Source organism: Molossus molossus, unplaced genomic scaffold (genome assembly GCF_014108415.1).
Source record: "Molossus molossus isolate mMolMol1 unplaced genomic scaffold, mMolMol1.p scaffold_m16_p_6, whole genome shotgun sequence".
NCBI classification, from domain to species: Eukaryota; Metazoa; Chordata; class Mammalia; order Chiroptera; family Molossidae; genus Molossus; species Molossus molossus.
Genome location: NW_023425399.1, coordinates 63,342,545 through 63,363,517, shown reverse-complemented (window position 1 = coordinate 63,363,517; position 20,973 = coordinate 63,342,545). Strand labels below are relative to the sequence as shown.

The window sequence follows — 20,973 nt, the reverse complement described above, 5'->3', positions numbered from 1 at the left end:
TTCTAGCTTCAAACATTTCTTCTGCATCTTCCTCACCTCTCAGCCTTCATAGAATTGAATAAAATAGTGTCTGATTTGATTGACTATTCAGACCACTAAAACTTTCTCCATATCATTAATAATGCTGTTACACTTTCTTATCATTTGTGTGCTCAACGGAGTGGCACTTTTAATTTCCTTCAAGATCTTTTTCTTTGCACTCACAACTTGGCTAACTCTTTGGCCCAAGAGACCTACCTTTCAGTTGTACTGGGCTTTCAACATGCCTTTCTCACTAAGCTTAATCATATCTGACTTTTGATTTAAAGTGAAAGGTGTCTCAGAGGCACCTTACACTATCCTCATTTTTTTGGGTTTTTTTTTTCTCGTTTGCTGTTCTTATGGGTGTTTTTTGCTTCCTATATTCCAAATCACTGATTTGATTCTCAGTTTCAACTACTCAACTCTTGATTCCCTCTAAGTTATTCTTTATTTCAGGTAGTGTATTCTTCATTTCTGACTGGTTCTTTTGTGTGGTTTCCATGTCCTTTTTTTTTTTCTTTTTCTTTTTCTTTGTTGATTTTAGAGAAGGAGGAGGGAAGGGGGTGGGAGAGAGAGATAGAAACATCAATGAGAGAGAACATCAATTGGCTGCTTCCCACACACCTCCTACCAGAGACTGGGCCCACAGCCCTGGCATGTGCCCCGATCAGTAATCAAACCGGCAACCTCTTGGTGCATGGGTCAGCGCTCAATCAGTGAGCCACACCGGCCAGGCTCCATGTTTTTTTATGCTGTTGAAGTTCTCACTAACTTCATCTACTCTTCCTTAAATTTATTGAATATCCTTATAATTAGTCTTTTGAACTCTGCATCTAGTAGATTGCTGTCTTCATTGTGTTTAGTTCTTTTTCTGGAGTTTTGTTCTGTTCTTTCATTTGGGACGTGTTTCTTTGTCTCCTCATTTGGCGGCCTCCCTGTGTTTATTTCTATGTATTGGGTAGAACTGTTATGTCTCCTGGGCTTGGTAGAGTGGCCTGATTTAGTAGGTGTCCTGTAGGGTCCAGTAGCATAGCTTCCCCATTCACGGGAACTGGGCACTCTGGGTGTGCCCCACCCCATGTTGGCTGTGTACACCCTCCTGTTGTAGTTGAGCCTTGATTGCTTCTGGCAGTCAGTGGATGGGATTTACCCCAAAGCCTATTGGCTACAGGGACTGGCTGGGACCACTGAGGAGGATAGGCTATGCAAGGGCCCACCCCATAGAGCAGGACTTATTCAGTGGGACTCTGGCACCACCTTAGTCTGCCCCTTAAATGTGTCTCTTGTGGAGGTGGTTGGGTGGTGCTTGATGTGGTCTGAAGCTGACCATGGGGTGCACTGGCTCTGGGACCTCCTTGGAGGTGCCAGTCAAGATCATTTGCTGCCTGTGTTCTTCCCAAGGCCACTTGGCATGAGCTACAAAACAATCTGCATGTCGCTGCTACTTGTGCTGAGCTTGGAGGTGCCCAGGAGGGGCCAAGCTACAAACCAAGGCCAGTGATGGGCCTGGGGTCAGTTAGCAAGAGATATAGGGCCAGGTGCTCCTTGTTTGAGAGGTTTTAGGAAAGTCTGAATCATGAGCCAAGACAGGCCATTGGTGTGGAAAAACCACTGGAAATAGCTTGAATGTGCCCGCAAATTGGGTGTGGCAGAGTCTCAGACAACCACCAGGGAGATGTGAACAGTGACAGCCCTGTTGATGGACTCTCAGATATAGCTGGTTCTGTGGGAGGAGTCTCAGTACTTCTGTCAGGGAGAAAACTGTCCCTTCAGCTCTCACCCTGATCCCAGACATTCCATTTCTCCCCGTATGTCCCTGATGCCTTTGGGGCTGCTGCCCCAGCACTGGAGCTCAAGGAATGAGTCCAAGTAAGTTTGTGCATGGGCCCTTTAGGAGGAATTTTCTGGGACTCTAGGAGCCCTCCATCTTACTCAGCCAAAACCCCCACTGGTTTATACAGCCAGAAGTTATTGGATCTTCTCTTCCTGGCACTGGAACCCTGGGCTGGGGAGCTTGGTGTGGGACTTCTCTTCTCAGGGGGGACCTCTGCAGCCTATATGTCCCTCCTGATCTTTATCCACCACAGGTAGGTATGGGTTTCTTCTGATCCTCTGCCCCTTTTACCAGTCTCGATGTGGCTTCTTTAAATCCTTACTTGTAGGAGGACTTCCATTCAGCTAGATTTTAGGCAGTTCTGAATGATGATTGTTCTATAGTTCAGCAGTAACTTATTTTTCATTGTACAAGAATTAACATTTATTATCATGATAATCATTTAAGTTATTCTACCTGAAAATGATCTAGAAAGATTTTTTTGTTTGTTTTTTAATCCTCATCCTAGGATATTTTTCCTTTGATATTCAAATGGAGTGGGAGGGAGGGAGGGAGAGAGAGAGAGAGAGAAAGAAAGAAAGAAATATCGATGTGAGAGATAGACACTGATTGGTTGCCTTCCACAAGACCCCAACCAGGGCTGGGGATTGAACCGCAACCAAGGTACTGCCCTTGACCAGAATCAAACCCGAGATTCTTTGGTCTGCAGGGACAGCTCTAACTGCTGAGCCAAACTGGCCAGGGCTAAAAAGGTTTTATTAAACTAACACGTATATTGCTTAGTTTGAGTGATACAATTAAAATTGGACATTTTTATTCAAATAAGTCTATCTCCAAGCCATTCTGATTGCTGTTTTTTTTTTTCTTTTTTTCTTTATTTTATTTTACTTTTTTAATCACCATTTATCCCCCCATACCACCTTCCACCTCCACCCACTTCCCCTCCTGTCTGAAGTCACCACACTATTTAGTGTGTGTCCATAAGTTTTGTTGTTGTTTTTTTTTTCTTTTTTGGTCAGTTCCTTCATTCCTCAAACACCCTCTTCCCAGAGCTATAAATCTGCCCTCAATGAGCTTGTCCCTGTTTTGGTTGTTAGTTCAATTTTTTCATTAGATTCCACATATTAGTGAATTCATATCATACTTGTTTTTCTCTGACTGCCTTATTTCACTTAGCATAATGTTCTCCAGGTCCATCCATTCTATTGCAGAGGGTAAAATTTTTCTTTATGGCCAAGTAGTATTCCATTGTATAAATGTACCACAGCTTTATCCATTCATTTACTGATGGACACTTGAGCTGCTTCCAAATCTTGGCTATTGTAAATAATACTTCAATGAACATGGGGGTTAATTCCAACATAGGGGTTGGAATTAGTGTTTCCAGTTTCTTCGGATGAATTCCCAGAAGTGGAATTGCTGGATCATAAGGCAGTTCCATTTTTAATTTTTTGAGTAAACTCCATACTATTTTTCATGGTGACTGCACCAGTCTGCATTCCTACCAACAGTGCATGAGGATTCCGCTTTCTCCACATCTTTGCCAAAACTTGTTCTTTGTTGATTTATTGATTATATCCATTATGAAGGTGAGAGGTGATATTGTGGGTTTTAGTTGGCTTTTTTCTGATGATTAGTGACATTGAGCATCTTTTCCTGGGTGTTTTTTTTTTTTTTTTTAATTAAAGCTTCATTTTTTTTCTTTCTTGATTTTATTTTATTTTTTTAATTTTATTTTTGTTACAGATGTTTCTCATTTTTTACCCCATTGACATCCTCCTCCCCACACCCCTACCCCGTCCCCGACTTTGTTGTCCATGTCCATTGGTTATGCATACATGCATATAAGTTCTGTGGTATATCTCTTTCTTCCCCCCACCGCCCTCTCTTCTGAGGGTTGTCAGTCTGTATCCCACTTCCACGTCTCTGGGTCTACCCTATTCCTCAGACTGTTATGTTCATTATATTCCACAAATCAGTAAGATCATGTGGTATTTGCCTTTTACTGCTTCACTTCTTTTGCTTAGGATAGTACTTTCCAGATCCCGCTATGTCCTCTCAAAGGATAAGAGATCTTTCTTTCTTACCGCTGCATAGTACTCCATTGTGTATATGTACCACTTCTTTTTTATTCATTCGTCTGCTAATGGACATTTGGGCTGTTTCCAGATCTTAGCTATTGTAAATAGTGCTGCTACAAACATGGGGGTACATATATTCTTTCTGATTGGTGTTTCAGGCTTCTTAGGGTATATTCCTAGAAGCGGGATCACTGGGTCAAATGGCACTTCAAATTTTAATTTTTTGAGGTAACACCATATTGTTTTCCATAGTGGAAGCACCTGTCTGCATTCCCACCAGCAGTATAATAGAGTCCTGTTTTCTCCACATCCTCGCCAACACTTGTTTGATGATTTGTTGATGGCAGCCATTCTGACAGGTGTGAGGTGATACCTCATTGTTGTTTTAACTTGCATCTCTCTGACAATTAATGAATGATGTTGAGCATTTCTTCATATGTCTCTTGGCCTGCTGAATGCCCTATTTGGAGAGTTGTCTGTTCAGCTCCTCTGCCCATTTTGTAATTGGGTTCTTTGTCTTCCTTTTGTTGAGTTGTATGAGCACTCTAAATATTTTCGAAATTAAACCCTTATCTGATGTATCATTGGCAATGATGTTCTTCCATACAGTGGGTTGCCTTTCCATTTTGATGATTGTATCTTTTGCTGTGCAGGAGCTTTTTAGTTTGATGTAGTCCCGTGTGTTCATTTTTTCCTTTGTTTCTGTTGCCTTAGGTGATGTATCAAGTGAAAATTCTGCTGCGTATGATGTCGGAAATTTTATTGCCTACATTTTCTTCTAGAATTTATATGGATTCACAAGTCACGTTTAAGTCTTTATCCATTTTGAGTTTATTTTTGTGTATGGTGTAACTTGATGGTCTAGTTTCATTTTTTTGCATGTAGCTGTCCAATTTTACCAACACATTTGTTTTTGTTTGTTTGTTTGTTTGTTTTGTTTCTTTTAAATCTTTATTGTTGGATGTAAAATGTATTACAGATGTTCCACATTTTTCCCCCATTGACCTCCTCCTTTCCACTGCCGCCCCCCTCCCACCTTTTCCCACACTATTGTCTGTGTCCATTGGTTATGCATATAAGTTCTTTGGTTTATTTCTTCCCACCCCCACCCCCCAACACCTTTCTCTTTGAGGTTTGTCAGTCTAGCAACGAATTTGTACTTCTTAATCTCTTCACCCATTCCCCCAACGCCCCTCCCATCTGGCAACCAAAAAAATGTTCTCTGTATCTATGAGAATGTTTCTGTTCTACCTGTTCATTTGGTTTGTTTTGTTTTGTTTTTTTTTATCCTCACCCGAGGATATTTTTCCATTTTTTGTACAGGGAGAAAGAGAGGAAGGGAGAGAGAGAGAGAAACATCGACGTGAAGGAACACATCGAGTGGCTGCCACCCGCACGACCAACCAGGGCCGGGGACAAACTGCAACCGAAGTACGTGCCCTTAGCGGGAACCGAACCCGGGTCTCTCCGGACCGCAGGCCGACGCTCTAACCGCTGAGCCAAACCAGCCAGGGCTGTTCATTTGGTTTGTAGATTCCATTGTTGATAGATATGTATTCATTGCCATTTTGTTTGTTCATACATTTTATCTTTTTCTTCAAAAAGACCCTTCGTCATTTCATATAACGGTTTGGTGGTGATGAACTCCTTTAACATTTTTTTGTCTGGGAAAGTTTTTATATGGCCATCAATTCTAAATGACAGCTTTGCAGGATAGAGTAATCTTGGTTGTAGGTTCTTGCTTTTCATCACTCTGAGTATTTCTTGCCACTCCCTTCTGGCCTGCAAAGTTTCTTTTAAGAAATCAGCTGACAGCCTAATGGGAACTCCCTTGTAGGTAACTATCTGCCTATCTCTTGCTGCTTTTAAGATTCTCTCTTTGTCTTGAATCTTTTGCATTTTGATGGTGATGTGTCTTGGTGTGTGCCTCTTGGGGTTCATCTTGTTTGGGACCCTCTGTGCTTCCTGGACTTGTATGTCTGTTTCCTTCACCAAGTTAGGGAAGTTTTCTGCCATTATTGTTTCAAACAGGTTTTCGATTTCTTGTTGTCTCTCTTCTCCTTCTGGCACCCACAAGATGCGAATGTTGGCACGCTTGAAGTTGTCCCAGAGGCTCCTTACACTATCCTCATTTTTTTGGATTCTTTTTTCTTTTTGCTGTTCTGATTGGAGATTTTTTGCTTCCTTGTATTCCAAATCAATGGTTTGCTCCTTGAATTTACATACTCTTTTATTGAAGCTGTGTAAATTATTCTTTATTTCAGTTAATGCCTCCTTCAATTCTAACTGTGGATCCATGATTTCTAACTGGTCCTTTTTTATGCTCTTGAGGCCCTCCCTAAGTTCACTGAGGTTCTCACTAAGTTCATCGAGCATCCTTATAAGCAGTATTTTGAACTCAGTGTCTGTTAGGTTGCTTATCTCCATTTCGCTTAGTTCTTTTATTGGGGTTTTGTTCTGTTCTTTCATTTGGGACCTGTTTCTTTGTCTCCTCATTTTGGCTGCCTCCCTGTTTTTGTTTCAGTGTATTACTTAATGAGAGGTATGGGGCTCGCTGAGACCAGATGCTGCTTGTTTGAAAGAATTTAGGAAAAACCTTGAAGCAGGATCCAAGACAGGCCAATCCTATGGTTAAGCAAGTGCCAACAGCTTGGTTGGACTTGAAAGCTGGGTGGGTCGGGGTGGGGCCTCAGGGGTCACCAGGGCTGGGCTACCAGTGTGAGCCAGGTTGCTGGAGTCCCAGATATGGCGGCTGTCTCCTGCCCCATGGAAGGGCTCACCAAAGGAACAAAGGCCTCTTACAGCACGTTTGTCCCAGAGAAAGCCCCCTCTCCAGCCCTCGCTCCAGTGCCAAACAGCTCAGTTCTTCCCTGTTTGTCTCTGGTGCCCCTCAAGCTGCTTCCCCTCCAAGCTTAGAGGGAGAGAGTCCGATAAGTTCTCGCACAGGCCCTGTAAGGAGCTGCCTGGGGCTCCTGCTGCGTCAGCTTCCCTGAGCCTCAGTTCCTGCTGGTTTTTCCAGCCAGAAGTTATGGGGACTTCCTGGCACTGGAACCCTGACAGTCCTCAGGAAGGACCTTCCGAGCCGCAGGAGCCTCCTGATTTTTATCTGCCACACTTTGGTGTTGGACCAGCCCGTCGACGCGCCGCCGCCCCTCCTACCAGTCTGGATGTAGCTGCTGATTTAATTCCGTAGTTGTAGGACTTCCATTCAGCTTGATTTCAGGCGGTTTTGAATGATGGTTGTTCTGTAGTTTAGTTGTAACTTTGATGTGGTTGTGGAAGGACGCGATACCACGTTTACCTACGCCGCCATCTTGACCGGAAGTCCCCAGCTTAAGTTTTAAAGGAGACATTTATTTGTACTAGGTAAGATCATCAGATCGGGGTAGGCAATGAAAACGGAACTTGAAGAAAGTAATCATGATTTAGAAGAGATACTGTAAGGAAAGGAGGCAGAGTAGATGAGGCAGAATGATTTTATGAGTGTTAATCAAGAGAATAGTTGAAATGATACAGTCTGTGAAGAGACTAAGTCTTCCTACTGTTTAATGTTGCAGATAGTGAAACTGTTACTTCGTCATGGTGGAAATCCATTTCAAGCTAATAAACACGGAGAACGTCCAGTGGATGTCGCAGAAACAGAGGAATTGGAATTGCTGCTAAAAAGAGAGGTGCCTTTATCTGATGATGATGAAAGTTACACAGGTTTGTTTCAGATAATCTGTATTCAACTGCTTGACATGATGTGTAGTAGAATATTCTACTGCTACTTTATAATACATTAAATGTTTGAGTACCTTAGAATAATACTAGTTAGCTAGTAAGAATGGTGATTTTAGTAACCTAGTTATGTGCTACACTACTTCTGTGTAAGTGGAGTCCTGATGCCATTGCCTTCTTTTCATATTTCTCCCATAAATTGCTGGTTTGTTCAAGTCCATTGTAGAACCTTTCCCCATTAGTAATTCCCACCACTGCTATTCTTTTTTCTTTTGTTTTTGTTACAGATGTCTCTCCTTTTCCCCCCATTGACACCCTCCTCCCTGCTCCCAACCCCCCCCCTCCACCTTCACAGTATTGTTGTCTATGTCCATTGGTTATAGATATATGCATATAAGTTCTTTTATCTCTTCCCACCTCCACCCCCTCCTCCTCTGAGGTTCTGATGTCTTCATTCTTTTATAGACTAGAGAGCTACTAACCAAACCTTTTCTCTCTTTTCCTGGCATTAATGAATCATTTTTGCATTTTTACTTTTGTCATTTAGGTGGTTGAACTCTGGTCATTGTTTTAAGGTAGGGGCACAATTTTACAAAAACAATTTTTAAAAGGAAAGAGCCAAAAGAATATTTCAGAAAATTTTGGTATACTCTTGAGTTGTTTTTTAAAACATAAAAAATTTAAAATATAACAGAAAAAAAATTCCTTATATTGAAGAAAATCTTTGGGTTCACCGTATTTCAGGTAAAAAAAAAAAAAAAGTCCATGAAGAAGAATGTAATAAGCCCTGGCCAGTTTGACTCAACGGTTAGAGCATTGGCCCACAGACCCATGGGTCACAGGTTTGATTCTGGTCAAAGGCATGTACCTGGGTTGCAGGTTCGAAACCAAGCCCCAGTCATGGTCATGCAGGAGGCAACCAATTGATATGTTTCTCTCACATCAGTGTTTCTCTCTCTCTCTCTCTCTCTCTCTCTTTCCCTGCCCCCTCCTTCCACTTTATTTAAAAATCCATGGAAAAATATCCTTGGGTGAGGATTAACAACAACAAAAAAGAATGTAATCAGTTTCATAACTGATCATATGTCCAAAAAATCTTAAAGAATTCCTAGAAACAATTAAGTAATATTACTATTATTGTTTTATTTAAGGGAATAAAAATCAATCCATACTCGTTTAATCTCAGTCACTGCCCGAAGGCAATAGAACAACATCTGTAGTTTTGAGGCAAAACAGTTCTATAGTATAGAACATCTAAACTTTTTTTTTTCTCTATTGAAGTACAACTGAACATTATATTAGTTTCAGGTATACAACATGATGATTCTATATTTGTATACATTGTGAAATAGTCACCACAATAAGTCTAGTTAACATCCATCATTATACATAGTTAAAATTGTTTTCCCTTGTGATGAAGACTTTTAAGATCTGTTCTCTTAGCAGTCTTCAAATATGTAATACAGTATTAACTGTAGTCTTCATGCTATAGATTACTTCCCCATAAATTATTTATTTTATATTTAAGTTTGTGCCCTGGCCAGTTTGGCTCAGCAGTTAGAGAGTTGGCCATGGACCAGAGAGTTCCAGGTTCAGTTTCCCCTAAGGGCATACACTTCAGTTGCGGTTCATCCCCAACCCCAGTTGAAGTTATGTGGGTGGCAACCAGTCAGTTGATGTGTCTCTCTCACATCAGTGTTTTTCTTTGTCTCTTCCTCCCTCCCTCTCTCCCGTTCTGTCTGAAGAGAAATGCAAAAAGGTCCTCGGATGAGGATAAAATATATATATATATATAAAGTTGATACCTTTGATGACCTTCACCTGTTTTGCTCACTCCACCACCCTTGACTTAGCATCCACCAGAATCTGTTCTCTGTAACTGTGAGCTTGGTTTTTATTTTTTAGGTTTCACGTATAAGTTAGATTGATTCATCTCATTTAGCATAATACCCTCTAGGTCCATTCATGCTGTTGCGAATGGCAAACTTTCATGGCTGAATACTATTCCACTGTGTATATATACACCACATATTGGTTTTTGTTTTTTTTTGGTACATGCCCCTAGCGGGAACCAAACCCAGGACTCTCCGGTCCGCAGGCTGATGCTCCAACCGTTGAGCCAAACCAACCAGGGCATACCATATATTCTTATCCATTCATTCATATATGGACACTTAGGTTGTTTCCATGTCTTGGCTATTGTAAATAATGCTGTACTGAACTTGGGGGGTGCATATATCTTTTTAAATTAGTTTTTGTTTTCTTCAAATAAATACCCAAAAGTGAAATTGCTGTTTTTTATAATGGCTGTAACAGCTTAAATTTCGACCAACAGTGTACAAGGTTTCTTTTTTTCCACATTCTTTCCAACACTTGTTATTTTTTGTCTTTTTTATAATAGCCATTCTAGCAGGTATGATGAGATGATATCTAATTGTAGTTTTGATTTGCGTTTCCCTGATGATTAATGATGTAGAGCATCTTTTCATGTACCGTGGACTATCTGTATGTCTTCTTTGGAAAAATGTCTATTGAGATTGTCTGTCCATTTCTAAGTTGTTGAAATACTTTCCCCATTATCCAGTTGAATTGTTTGTTTGCTGATGAGTTGAATGAGTTTTTTATGTATTTTAGATTTTTTTTTTTTTTTTCTACAGATAGAGTGGGAGGGAGGGAGAGGAAGAGACAGAGAGGGAAACATCGATGTGAAAGGGACACATCGAGTGGCTGCCACCCGCACGACCAACCAGGGTCGGGGACAAACTGCAACCAAGGTACATGCCCCTAGCGGGAACCGAACCCGGGTCTCTCCGGACCGCAGGCAGACGTTCCAACCGCTGAGCCAAACCGGCCAGGGCTGTATTTTAGATATTAATCCCCTTATCATATATATGGTTTGTATATCTTTTCTCCTTTTTAATAGATTGCCTTTTCATCCTGTTGATGATGTCCTTTGTTATGCAGAAGTTAAAATCCCAATTGCTTTATTATGAAAATGATAAAACATACTACAAAGTTCAAAGAATTGTACAGTGAACACCCTGTACCCACCAACTACATTTTATAGTTGTTAACTTTTTACTGTATTTCCTTTACATTATCACATATATAGTTATCTACCCATCAATCCATCTTATTTTTTGATGCATTTCAAAATGAGTTGCAGACCTCTCTAAATAATTTAGCATGCAATTCATTCATTAACTAGATTCATTTCTGTGTATGAATTATTAGGTAATATTTATAGTTGTGAAATTAATAATTATTTATTTAAATCATTCTTGGAGATTTTAGAAATTCATAGACCTATATAATTCGACCTTATCAGGATACAGACTATCTATATCACTCTAGTAAGTTTCTTATGCTGCTTCATTTTAGTCAATCACTGCCCCTACCTGATCATTTATACCTTTGATGATAAATAATGATTATTGGGTAGGAATCACTAATAGCTGATAAGTCTAGCTGGCATTTTTTTATGAAGAACATGATATTTACATGGCCTTTTCCAGTTAAGAGAGAAAAAAGAAAGGATAAAACCCAATGGCTGTATAGTAGAGAAATTCAGAAGCACCTTAACTGTGATCATAACATCATCAAAGGAGAAACAAATGCAAGTCTTGTACCTCCAGATATATCATGAAAAGGATACAGCATCACTTTTGTAGCATTGTGGCTGAGAATGCATAATCATGAGGAATGTTCTGGTGGTTTTTGTTTTGTTTTATATTTTCTTTTTAAAGACCTTGAAAAGATTAGGAAATGGCACTGTTGCCCTGGCTGGTCTGGTTCAATGGTTGGAGTGTTGGCCCACGCACCAAAGGGTTGCGGGTTCAGTTCTGGTCAAGAGCACCAATTACCCATCAAGGGCATGTACCTGGGTTGCATGTTCAATCCCTGGCCCCAGTTGGGGCGCATATGGGAGGCAACCAATCGATGTGTCTCTCTCACATCAGTGTTTCTCTCTCTTCTTCCCCTTTCTGCCTCCTCCTCCCTTCTACTCTCTCTAAAAATCAGTGGAAAAAAATATTCTCGGGTGAGGATGAACAAAAAAATAAATAAATAAAAAGGAAATGGCAGTGTCATGAAAAACCGATAAAGGCAATAGAAATGTTCCAGACTGTCTAAAGCGGTAACTGCTCCCAGACTGGATCCAGTGCTGGAGGGGGAAATATTATTATAAATAACATTATTTGATCATTTAATAAGGAATATAGACAATAGATTAGTGTTGTATTATTGTAAATTTTGAAGTTGACAAATCCAGTGTGGTGACAAGAGAATATTCTTGTCTTAGGAAATATTTCTTAGGAGTTATTCACTGAAGTATATAGGGATAAAGAGCCATGATGTATGTAATTTACTCTCATATAGTTCAGGAAAAAAATATATATACATATGTATAGATGTAGTGAAAGCAGTTTATAAAGCAAGAGAATAAAACATTAACAATAGCCAAATCTGGATAAAGGATATATACTTTTAGTAGTTTTTTATTTTTCTAATTTTTGTGAGTTTGAAATTATTTCCAAATAAAATTTCCAATATATACAAATACATAAAATTGCCTTGCTTTGTCTATTGAAAATATCTAAAAGCAGGGACTAAGACAGTAGCAATAATTATTTCTAGTGCCCAGATTATAATCTTGAAATGTTTTCTACTAAAAGAAAACCAAGGTTTCTTTAAAAAAAAAAAAAAAATTGGTGTTTCTAAGTCTGGGACAGGAAATATAAGATGAGCTTGGAACATTTTGTCATGCTGATTTCAAGGAAGCTATTAAAGACTACTACAAGGTCTTGCCAAAAGACTTTACAAGACAGCTTAGCTCAGTTTTCCACTGGCCAAAGATGGGATAGTTTGAGCTTCAGTGAGAGCATTAATAACAAAGATTTGAAACCCATTAAATATATTAAAATCCATAGTTCATGGTCATAATTATTATAATTATCATCAGAGAACTAATTTATCTTAAAAATTAAACCCTGAAAAAATCATTTATCTTGCTTTTCTTGTATGAACTCCAACACTGGGTGAGAACTGTTTTTTTTAATAAGATTAATGCAGGTAGCCCTGGCTGGTTTGGCTCAGTGGTTGGAGTGTCAGTCCTTGGACCAAAAAGTCACAGGTTTGATTCCAGTCAAGGGCACGTACCTGGTTGCAGTTCGGTCCCCGGGCCTGGTTGGGGTCGTGCAGGAGGCAACCAGTCATTGTGTCTCTCTCATGTCGAAGTTTCGCCCCCCCCCCCCAATCTGAAGATAATATCCTCAGGTGAGGATTAAAAAAAAAGATTAATGCAGGTGAAAAAAAAATGACCATTTTGCAACCCTCAGTTAGTTAATATATATAAACTTTGAACATCAACAATTGGTAACATTCAATTTTTTTTAAAGTGGACTGGGTGGGGGGTACATTACCTGCTCCCTGATGAAAGAATACACAACACTACCAACTCTTCAGTCCTCAGTATCCAGCTGCCATTTTCTGGAAATACCCGAGTCAGAGGAACATGCTGAACTGCCCCAAGCAAAATGTAGGCTTGTGGGGAACCCAAATGGCTTTGGTATTTCAAGAGATAAATTGTATGGAAGTGAAAAAGAAGAAGCTGTAGAAAAAAAATTTAAATGCCTTAAAAGGTATATCAAAGTTGAAAAAATAGGCACAACTGAAAAAGTTAAGTATGTATTGAATAGGTGATTTATACTTCTCTGGGGGAATTTTGTACAAAACTTAGTTAAGATAAATGGCATATACACAATCCAGAATTTTTTAAATACTAAGAAATTCCTATGTTAAGGGAAAAACCTGACATAATATAGTTATTTTCTTTTTTTTTTTAATCCCCACTCGAGGATATGTTTATTGATTTTATCCTCACCCGAGGACATTTTTCCATTTTTTGTTCAGATAGAGTGGGAGGGGGAGGGGGAGAGAGAGAGAGAGAGAAACATCGACGTGAAAGGGACACATCGAGTGGTTGACACCCACACGACCCAACCGGGGCCGGGGACAAACTGCAACCAAGGTACATGCCCTTAGCGGGTACCGAACCCAGGTCTCTCTGGACCGCAGGCCGACGCTCTAACCGCTGAGCCAAACCAGCCAGGGCTGTTTATTGATTTTAGAGACGGAGGGAGGAAGAGAGAAATATTGATCAGTTGCCTCACATGTGCACCCCAACCGGGGAATGAACCAGCAGCCTTTCTGGTGTATGGGACGACGCTCCAGCCAACTGAGCCACCCAGCTGGGATCTGATAGGTTTTTTAATGGTTTTGAAAAGGGTCCAGTCATGGTGATAGTTCTTTTATTTCACTGAGGAAATGATCAAACTATCACCTATCCAAAAGTGGGACTAATTATTAAAAGAGGAGACTGAGATTGCAAGGGTGAATAGAGAGGAAAATATAACAATGTTTAAAGCTATATTTGTTAGTGGTAATGTTAACAAATGGAGCAACTTTCTTTTTAGTGTCTGTTTTTACCTTATAGTAAACATAAGCTCCTTAAGTGTTTGGTACATAGCTCTTGTTCAATTGATATTTATTTGTTAAATTGGTAGAGAGTGGTTACTGGCCCTTAGGGATTCTTCTAGTACTCTTCAGCCCCCCACAAATCCAAGGAAAGCTGAACCTGTAAGCCAGGTTCATCCATTACTGAGACTGGAAGAGTTTGATAAGACCTAGAATCAAACAACCAGCAGTCATCGGAAAGAAACAGATGGAGGATAGTCCACAATTATACAAATAGAAGAAATTTTTTTCCGAGCTGAAGAAAGCCTAAGTCTATCAACTATAAAGTTCAGTGAACTCAGGTAGATAGATGAAAACACACAAACATCCCTACATATATATTGGTCAAATTCCTTAGTTATGAATGTAACAAGTAAACCTACAAGGAAATAATCACTTTGGCGTTGGACATCTAACTTGCAACAGCGGCAGATAAGAGTTCTGTATCTGACCACAGTTATTATTCATCTATCCGGGTAAAAGAAAAATCATTACAGACATTGAGGATTTATAGATATATCAATATGTATATTTTCTTATATATCTTAAATAATGGAGGGAGAGGAGATTAAGACGTCTAGGTGAAAAGATAAAGGGATTAAGAAGAACAAGTCGGTAGTTATAAAATAGTCAGAGGGATATAAAATACAGCATAGGGAATATAGTCAGTAATACTATAATATAACTATATGTGGTGCCAGGTAGATTCTGAAAATAGTGGGGGGACCACTTTGTAAAGTATATGACTGTCTAACCACCATGCTGTACACCTGAAACTAGTACAAAATAATATTGAATGTAAACTGTAATTGAAAAATAAAATTAAAAATAAATAATAGAAGAATAAAACCAGCAACTTATAAACATGATTACCTAATAGGAGAAAGGGGTAAAGGGGGGAGGTGTGTGAATTGTTACAGTCTTTTTGGAAAACAGTCTGACGATAGCTGGCAAAGTACAAGAGCTTTTACCTTTTAGAGATACATACTGGAATATTTCTAGATAAAATAGTATGAATGGGATGTAGTTCAAAATTATACAGCAGTAGGGTGAATAGAAGGTATGGATTGGCCAAAGATTGATGACTTATTGGAGCTGGGTAATGGGTACATTGGGGGTTCAGTATAACATTCTTGTCTACTATGTAAGTTCAAAGTATTTTAGAAATGGTTTTAAAGATACTTATGCACCTTGATCTAGCAGTCACTTTTGGTAATATCCAGTGTTTATTTTGTAGCACTGCTATGAGTGGTAAAACATAACTATATAGTCACACAAGGGGTTGGTTGTATAAATTCATGTATATAACCAGACTGTGGGCTATTGTACAACTGTGAAAAAATATATCTTAATGCTGTACCAGTTACTTGGAAGGATTCATAAGATATTGTTGAGTTAGAAAATCAAGATGAATAATCATAACATCTCACTTTTGTAAAATGAACAGTGTTTTAAAACTCAATATGTATGTTCATATATGTACATGTATTTCTGCAAAATTTTATAAGCATGGAAAAAATCCAGAAGCATGTTTACCAGGCTGCTAATAAGGCATATGGGGGAGGGAGGGTAAGTGGCAGAGGGAAGGGAGCAGGACACAATCATGATAATATTTTTGTACACGTAAATATACAAGATTCAGCAGAATCTTCTCTTACTCTGCATCCCTGTTTATTTAATCCCTTGTGCCCTTCTCTTCTTAACTAACTTTCTTAACATGCTGTAACTGCCAACCCCCTTAACTGTCTCTCAGTCTCTCTATAGCATTTGACAGTATTGACCACAGTCTCCCTAACATTCTTCTGTCTTGGTTTCTGGGACATAATTCTCTGGCTTTCATTTAGCTTCTCAGACTGTTTCTTTTAAATTTCCTTCTAGAATCTCATCTTTATTTTTTTCTTCATTCCCTTCCCATACTCCCCTGTGTTGATTTTTCCAAAGATTTTACTTTATGGACCCTTTTCTCATACCATACATTCTCCAAAATAAAGTCTACCCACATTTACAGTTCTAACTAACATCTGTATTGTAAAGCCTTCCAAATATCTTATTCCATACCTTTCTCTTAAGGCTTCAAACCTATACATGTAGTTGCCCTCTGCCTGTTACCACTTAGAATTCCCACAGAAATCAGTGTGCCTGGATGGAACTTTCTTCTCCATTTATACTACTACTCTTGTTTTGTTTTTTTCTCTCAGTTAATGGTAACATCAATCAGAATACATATATCATATACTTGTAGTCATTCTAAACTCCTCTTTCTCCTTTTTCTTCAGCTCAATTACTTAGTGACTATTTTTGAACTCTAATTATGTGCTAGGCATTGTTTTTGCAATGGGGATACAGCCTATTAAGAAAACATAGATACTAACATAATCATCTACTAATCCCTATCATTTCTATTTTCAAAGTACTTCTAAATCCACCTACAAGATGAAAGTCATTTGAACATCTTTGTGCTGTGTGAAATCAGGATTATAAGAGCTGAAATTATATTGGCTTTCATAAGAAAGCAAGAAAATACAATTTGAAAAATAGAAAATTTATATATATTAATTTTCACATTTACTATGGCTACAAACTCTGTAATTCTGGTCTCTTTAGAAAACAGTAGCTATGGAAAGCAACTTTGTTAAAAACTTTCTTTTAAAATGAAATGTTGCCACAGATTTTCCCCATGGAAGAAGAAAGGTATCTTATTTGAACATACATGTTTAATTAGAGTGGAACACATCTTCTAGAACCCTTTTTGATTTTCATTGATTTTGATTGTTTCATGTGTTCATTAGCTATGTATTGGTTTTTCAGAATATTTATTTTCCACATGGTGAAAGTGCCCGAATTATTGATCAAAGTCCTTCAAGGAATGATGCAAAAATCATCAGTAAGTATCATACAAAGATTTTGGAGTTACTGAAAAAGACTGATGAAAATACCCAAATTTAGTGCTTAATTTACATGAGGTCCTTGTTAGACTTAACTTTATCAAACGTCATCCAGTCTAAATTCAGAACATGTAGATATTTAATAAAGAATTAATTTAACTGCCCACAGGTTTTAGTGTGTATAAAGCCTGATAGCAGTTACCCATCTGGTATATCGTGTCATCCATGTGACAGATACACTTTAAGTGTTGCAAAGTAATATAATCAAGACTATGACTTTCAGAACTTAATAAATTTGGGGTAAATAATAGGGTGTTAAATATGAAGAATTTAGATGTGGTTTATTCCATTAGGCATTGTGCTGTGCTTTTTGACAGTGCTACTCAGTGTAGCTGTTCCACATACTATTGCTGGTTCTCAAGATAAAGAGCTTGTGCCAGAATGTAAATGTACTGCTTCTTTCATCAAAAAGGTAAAAATGCTGTGAAAAAAATTCTCAGCTGAAAGCAATGTACTAGTGACATAATTGATTCCCATTTCTGGTACAAGCTCCTCCTCATTTCATCACAGATTAGTAATAAACAGTTTGAAGACTGGCCTCAGTTCATGAACCACATTGCATAGCAGTTTTATGTTGTGCATATTAGACATTTACAATATTGTTGGAGGAATACATGTCCTGGTTAATACAACTTATTTGTATACAAATGTGTGACACTTTTAACTTTACATAATTTTTTAGCCTTTCCCCCCTAACTTCTACCCTTTTCTCATAGTTTTAGTTCACATTGCCTTCGTATACAGAATTTCGCCTAATAATAGTGTTTGCTACAAATTGCTCTTGCTATTCTGCTGAGAACTCAGTCATTCAGAGATCATGCTCATAAAGCATAATTATGATAATAGAGATGAAGGTAACTCTGTGTCACATAGTGCCCCCCCCCTCCAGTACATTCAGACACTCATTAATTTTCAGAGTAGAAATTCTGTTACAAGTTTTCAGACACTGATTTTACTACTGAAACAGAGTTCCTAGTAGACAAAATTGAAAATGCCAGTCATTGTCAAATTATTAACATTTTTCCGATCTTATTTTGAACACTACTAATATGGTCTTGTTTATTAAGCAGCTGCTATAAACTTTCCTTATTTGTATACTTAAACTTAACCTAGGAAATGCTCAAGTGCTCCATCATAATAAATAGACGAGCTACTTTTAGAGTCTACTGTAAAATAGAGTAAGAAACTTTTTAAAACACAGTGATATATTGTTACCAACCGGTGTTTACTGAGTACATTTCTGTGTCAAAATACACAAAATGACCAGTATTTTGAAGCCTTATTTTCTTAATGTTCAAACAGTAAATTGTAACTATTCTAAATATACTGTCATAATTTATGAAATTTATTTCCTCAGTTTTATATTTCAGGAGTTGTGAAATACAACTGTTGATGCATGCATATATGGAATTATAACAGTTAACAATTCAAGAGATCCAAAAAATAATTATTTAAACCAAAATATATCAGAAATTTTAATTAAATGAATTATGTGATGTTAATAATTTAACCATAAGGAAGAAGCATCATCATCACCTTAAAAGGTTTTAGAACAAACCGTTTAACTTCAGAAGTGTAAAAAACTACAGGAAGAAGTTACATAGGATGTTTTTAGAGTGTTAAAATCTATATCATATTTGATCATTAGAAATTCAGACTTGATTGAGCATTTTTAGGAAAAAGAGTTTGTATATTAGCTTATACCTAAAATTAAAGGTTACTCTATTTAACATGTAAATAATATTTTATCTTCTTGCTTTCCAAATGGCATTTTAAAATCAATTCCAGTATATATGTTAGGTAACAGATTAGGCCTAGTATGAAAAACTGTTATCCATTTATAACCCAAGAACCTCATTTAACTAGGGCTGTTAGGAGCCTATTTGATTAAACCTATTTCTGAACTTGTGAGTAGCAGCAAACACCATGTTTGGTGTTTAGCACTTCTATTTTTCACATATCCCTGTGGTCGCAGTACTCAGAAGAAATGAAAAGGCACTTAGGTATCCATTATAGAGAGAGCTGAGCATACAGCATTAATAGACAATGAGATATTCTTTTGTTTAATGATCAATTAAAAGAAATTCCATTGTATTTTGCATGCTCTGCTTTTTCTCCTCTGCTTTGTGACATGTGGTGGTGCACTTTCACACAGAGTTCTGAATTTTAAGTTTTCAAACTTTTTTCTAAATATCACCAGCTACTTTTATCTGAATTTTAAACAAAACCTCTGCAGTTTACTTACTTGAAAGTCAATACATTTAAATTCTATTTTATCATGTGTTTTACGTGGATTAATTGTATCAACCTAGTTCCAGAGCTTAAGAAATTTTCGTTCTAGGTGGAGTGTTTTTTAAAGAAAAATGTCTATGTCAAATTTTGCTAAGTGGAGAAGAAGAGAAAGAAGTTATGAATACCTAAATTACCATGTATTGTAAACATTCCCCCTTTAGCAGTATCTGTAAAAATTACATAGTTCTATATCTTTTACTTGCTTATATATCAAAAATAAACAGGAAAGTGTTGTTGCAGCTGAGATGTTCTTTGGATGTCTGCAAATTAATATGTCTTTACATTTTATGTTACACAAAATAATAGTCTGCTAAATATCTCTTTGAAATTCATGTAAATAATAGTTAAGAAATTTCAAGTGTATTTGCCCAAAATATATAAAATTGTTTATTGAAAATACCAAACCTAATAAGTTTTTTGTTTAAATATGTTAGCTTGATGGTTTTCCTTAAAAACTGAATATATAGTGGTGCCTAGCAACTTAAAGTGAGTCTGTCACATAATTAAAGTAGTTGAGATGTTGCTGAATATTTAAGACTAAAATTCTATAAAGGGTACATTTGGGCAGAACCCTTAAATAAAGACCTTTGAACTTAAAATATTAATTATATATGCACATATTCAAATGAGTTTGGCCTTAGCTATATCATCCTGCCTGCAGAAAAATATTTTATCTAGTCATTGTTAAAAGGACCTCCATGTAATATATATATATATATATATATATATATATATATATATATATATGAATGATGGAATAGCTAAGACTGGGTGATTTTGTCAGTTTCCTTTAGTGACATCAAAATTTTTGTAGTGATACCAGTATTTTTATAAGGGGGAAATATCTTGATTAATTTATACTTTATAGATTCAGTTTGTATATTACTGACATTTTAGTAGAAAGGCAGTGTAATAACTAATTGAGAAAGAATATGGAGTGCTGTGGTACTTGATTTTAATTCTTATGTAGATTTTGTTTTTAGACTTAGTATTTTCAAATTATATATTCTCTTCCCTCCCCAGCTTACCCCTAAATTAACTCTAATTCTCTTACCTATATCTAGTACTATAGAAATACAGTGAAAATATGTTCTCATATAGTATTTACTTATTTCCAAAAAGATGTATAACTACTCTTCTCTTATAAAATAGAATTAAAATACCTAACCTTTACTTAGAAAAATTGAGGTATAGAAATGGAGATTTAGATGAGACTATATAAAATTACCTAATACTGTATTTTCCTATCTGTAAGCTACATTTCTCAATCAATTTAGGAATATGAAAGCTGTAAAGATTTGTTTCCTAAAATGCAAGTGTCTTTTTCTAATGTTACTTCTTTGGCTAGGTAACATAGATAATTTATAGTTATATAATTGTTAAATATATTACTTATGATTAGTGAATCATTGCAGAGCAAAGGAACAACCCAAAATAGACATAAGAGAGGCCTGCAATAGTTGTGAAATATTCATCCCAATGAAACCCCAGAAGACTCTCTGAAAGCAATAGTCAGTTTGTTCAGGGAACCGTCTCAGCAAAAGGCTGAGATTAGAGAGAAGCACAG

General features: G+C 37.4%; 1 protein-coding gene across 7 annotated transcripts in view; it reads left to right on the top strand.

The window, feature by feature from the left end:
- The window catches only part of ANKRD12 (ankyrin repeat domain 12), a 158,667-nt gene that overhangs the window by 100,731 nt on the left and 36,963 nt on the right, over window positions 1–20,973 (top strand). For 6 of the 7 annotated variants that reach the window (XM_036245570.1, XM_036245571.1, XM_036245569.1 and 3 more), the window contains one exon: window positions 7,494–7,641. In XM_036245570.1, coding sequence (XP_036101463.1) covers window positions 7,494–7,641 — 148 coding nt within the window. Of the gene's footprint in view, window positions 1–7,493; window positions 7,642–16,977; window positions 17,054–20,973 lie in introns of all 7 variants that reach the window. The other variant, XM_036245575.1, reaches the window with a different exon arrangement.